Consider the following 2704-nt stretch of genomic DNA (forward strand, 5'->3'; position numbering starts at 1 on the left):
CTCCCCGAGCGTGCTTTTGCTCTGGAGGACAGGTGTGGCAGCAATTCCCAGGGCCGACTGAGCAGTGTCTTCTCCATGTTCTGCACGCTCAGGTCTGTGTCAGCTCCTCCCTGAGGACTAGATTCTGCACACAGACCCCAGAGAACACAAAAAGGAATGGCAGTATTTGCTCTTGCGTGCTCCCCGAGCCGCGTAGCCAACCTGGTCATCACTGGATGCAGTGCTGAGGAGACTGTTGGGACGACACTGCTGCTGCTGCTGTCGATGGCAGAGTGCTGCTGCACAGCGCTTTCCCTTCCCTCTCTGTATCCCACACTCTCCCCTCTTTTCCCCTGTACTATCAGGTGGTTCTCTGCTGCCAGCTGCCAGTCCCACAAGCACAGCTCTAAGCAGGAGAACCTCTTTCAAGGATCATTGCTGAGGATTCTTCTGAACCATGTCCTCAGATCCATATACTCGCTCATTGCCTGAGAGTGGGCAGCCGGATCCATCACCATGTGATGGAAGAGATTGCACGTCCTGGCCATTTGCACCTCTGGGGGCAAACTGATCTCCCCAGGGAGCCTCTGGTTGCCCAAAATAAAGTGGTTGAGGCATCTCACTTCCACGCTTAAGCGCAGGTACTCGCTGATATCCACCAGTCGCCTCATGAAATCTCTCCTGCGCCACCGTGACACAGGTATGATGTTCAGGAGGTGCATAACAATGGTCTTTGTGGTGTAGGTGGAAATGCCTAAGCCCAGCTGAAGACGGGTGAAGAACTGCAGGCATTTGAGGTGCAAGCTGTCAGGGGGGGCCAGCCTGGCAATGTACTTGAAGAACTTCACCTCTGCCACAGCGTAGGTCTCAGGCCACGTTGTGCTTGGGGTGCAGGCCTGTCTAGGCTGGCTGCTCACAAAGACGTCCGAGTCGCCTTGCCGCACCCCGAAGAGCACCTCAATCCGGAAGCTTTCTCTGCCCTTGGTCACCTGGAATTGGCAGGAGCGTTTGGAGGGCAGCAGCACTAAACGCCAGGCGTGCGACTGAGGCAAAGCTGGCCAGACGGCTCTCACCAGCTGGTAGAACCAGCGGGCTGTTTTCTGCACATCGAGGTAGGCGCCGGTGCACAGGGTGTGAAGGAGGCTGGGATCCTGATTCCTCCTCAGCTCCTCCTCGGGGTGGTGCAGGAAGCACAGCATCTTCTCACCCTGCTGCTCCCTCGTGCAGGTGCACTCCAGCTGCACACGGACACGGAAGTTCCTCACGTGCCTCTGCCCCTCAGTGTCCAGCTCCAGGTGGAAGGTGTGCCCTCGGGGAGGAGTCATGGGCACGAGCAGGCGGTACACAACATCCTGCTCGCGGGGACTCCAACCTTCAAAGGCACTGCCCACCCCAATGGCTCGTTCCAGGACCGGGTAGAAACTGCCAGACAAGACGTGGCCAAAGTAAATTGTGAAATTGGTCATCAGTTCAGTTGTCCACTCACAGCCTTTCTGCAGGTCCTGTACAGGCCACTGTATGCGCTCCATTAAAATCCTTCCAGTGTAATCTTCAATATCACGCTCTCCTCCTTCGGCTTCACGTGCATCATTATTGTTGTTTTCTGCATTTGCAGCCGCAATGACAACTTCATTTCCAGCACCAGCTTCGTTTGCAGCACCACCGCCGACTTCCTCTACGTTGCCATCATCATTGCTGTCTTCCTCCCGATTCGCATCATTGTTGTCTTCCTCTTCATTTCCAACAGCTTCTTCTTCGTCTGCATCCACATTTCTCACTTCCTCTTCATTTCCAACAGCTTCTTCTTCGTCTGCATCCACATTTCTCACTTCTTCCTCATTTGCACCATTGTTTTCTTCTTCAGGCTCCTCTCTCCTCAGGCTCCTTTCCCTCCAGATAAACCATAGGGCCGAGAGAAGGAGCAGGAGCCCAGCAACGGCCCAAACCTGCCAGTGCTGCAAGGCAGACCAGAGCAGCTCTCGCCAGGCCCCTCCACTCTGCTTCAGGGTGAGCTGATCCACTTCCCATTCCAGAAGAATCTTCTCCACTTCCTGGCTTATCGCACGCGCCTCCATGCGCAGACGCATCGCCTCGTCCAATCCATCACCCACGGGCTGCAGGTACTGGACTAGGCTTTGCAAGAGCAAGAACCACAATACCAAGGGACCCATGGTCTGCAGGAGGATGGAGAGAAGGCCTTGAGTGGGGCGGGAAGGGAGGCAGCCGGCAGTGGGGGCAGCAGGGACGGGAATGACAGGGGCCTGGGGCCAGGAAGGACAGGGCCCCAGACAGCTGGCAGGCAGCAAGGCCTGTCCCGCTGCCCCAGCAGCAGCAGCAGCAGCAGCAGCAGCAGCACCGTGCCTGCCCAAGGCTCTCCCGTGAGGGGCTGTCCCTGCCCTGTGCAGGCGGAGAACCCTCCCCCGGGTGCAGCGTTTCTGCCCCAGCCCTTGTCCCCAGCCCAGCCTCCCCGCCACGTGTGCACTCACCGCTTGCCCAAGCAATACAGGGCCAGCGTTACCTGCTGGGGCCTTTGATAGCTGCCCCCATTGTGACACATCGCCCGTGATGTCACAGGAGCCACAGCACATCACAGCCAGGCCAGCCCCACCCTTTGTGCCCAGCCCAGCTCAGCCACTCAGAGTGGCCCTGGTGAACTGCTTAAGGCTGCTTTTGAGTGAATCTTCTTCTAAGAACTTCCCTTGGTCTTTCCTTTGTCTTTCTTATC

The 2704-nt window shown here is 57.1% G+C and overlaps 1 protein-coding gene across 1 annotated transcript; it reads right to left on the minus strand.

The window, feature by feature from the left end:
* Window positions 1-404: 404 nt before the first annotated feature.
* On the minus strand, window positions 405-2150 carry LOC138110902 (inositol 1,4,5-trisphosphate receptor-interacting protein-like 1). The gene has a single exon (XM_069016056.1). The coding sequence runs from the start codon at window positions 2148-2150 to the stop codon at window positions 405-407; it is 1746 nt and encodes a 581-aa protein (XP_068872157.1).
* Window positions 2151-2704: the final 554 nt, after the last annotated feature.

This window comes from Aphelocoma coerulescens, chromosome 5 (genome assembly GCF_041296385.1).
Source record: "Aphelocoma coerulescens isolate FSJ_1873_10779 chromosome 5, UR_Acoe_1.0, whole genome shotgun sequence".
Classification (NCBI taxonomy): domain Eukaryota; kingdom Metazoa; phylum Chordata; class Aves; order Passeriformes; family Corvidae; genus Aphelocoma; species Aphelocoma coerulescens.

Coding starts and splice junctions, on each gene's coding strand:
- LOC138110902 (XM_069016056.1), bottom strand. CDS start 2,150: ATGGGTCCCTTGGTATTGTGGTTCTTGCTCTTGCAAAGCCTAGTCCAG.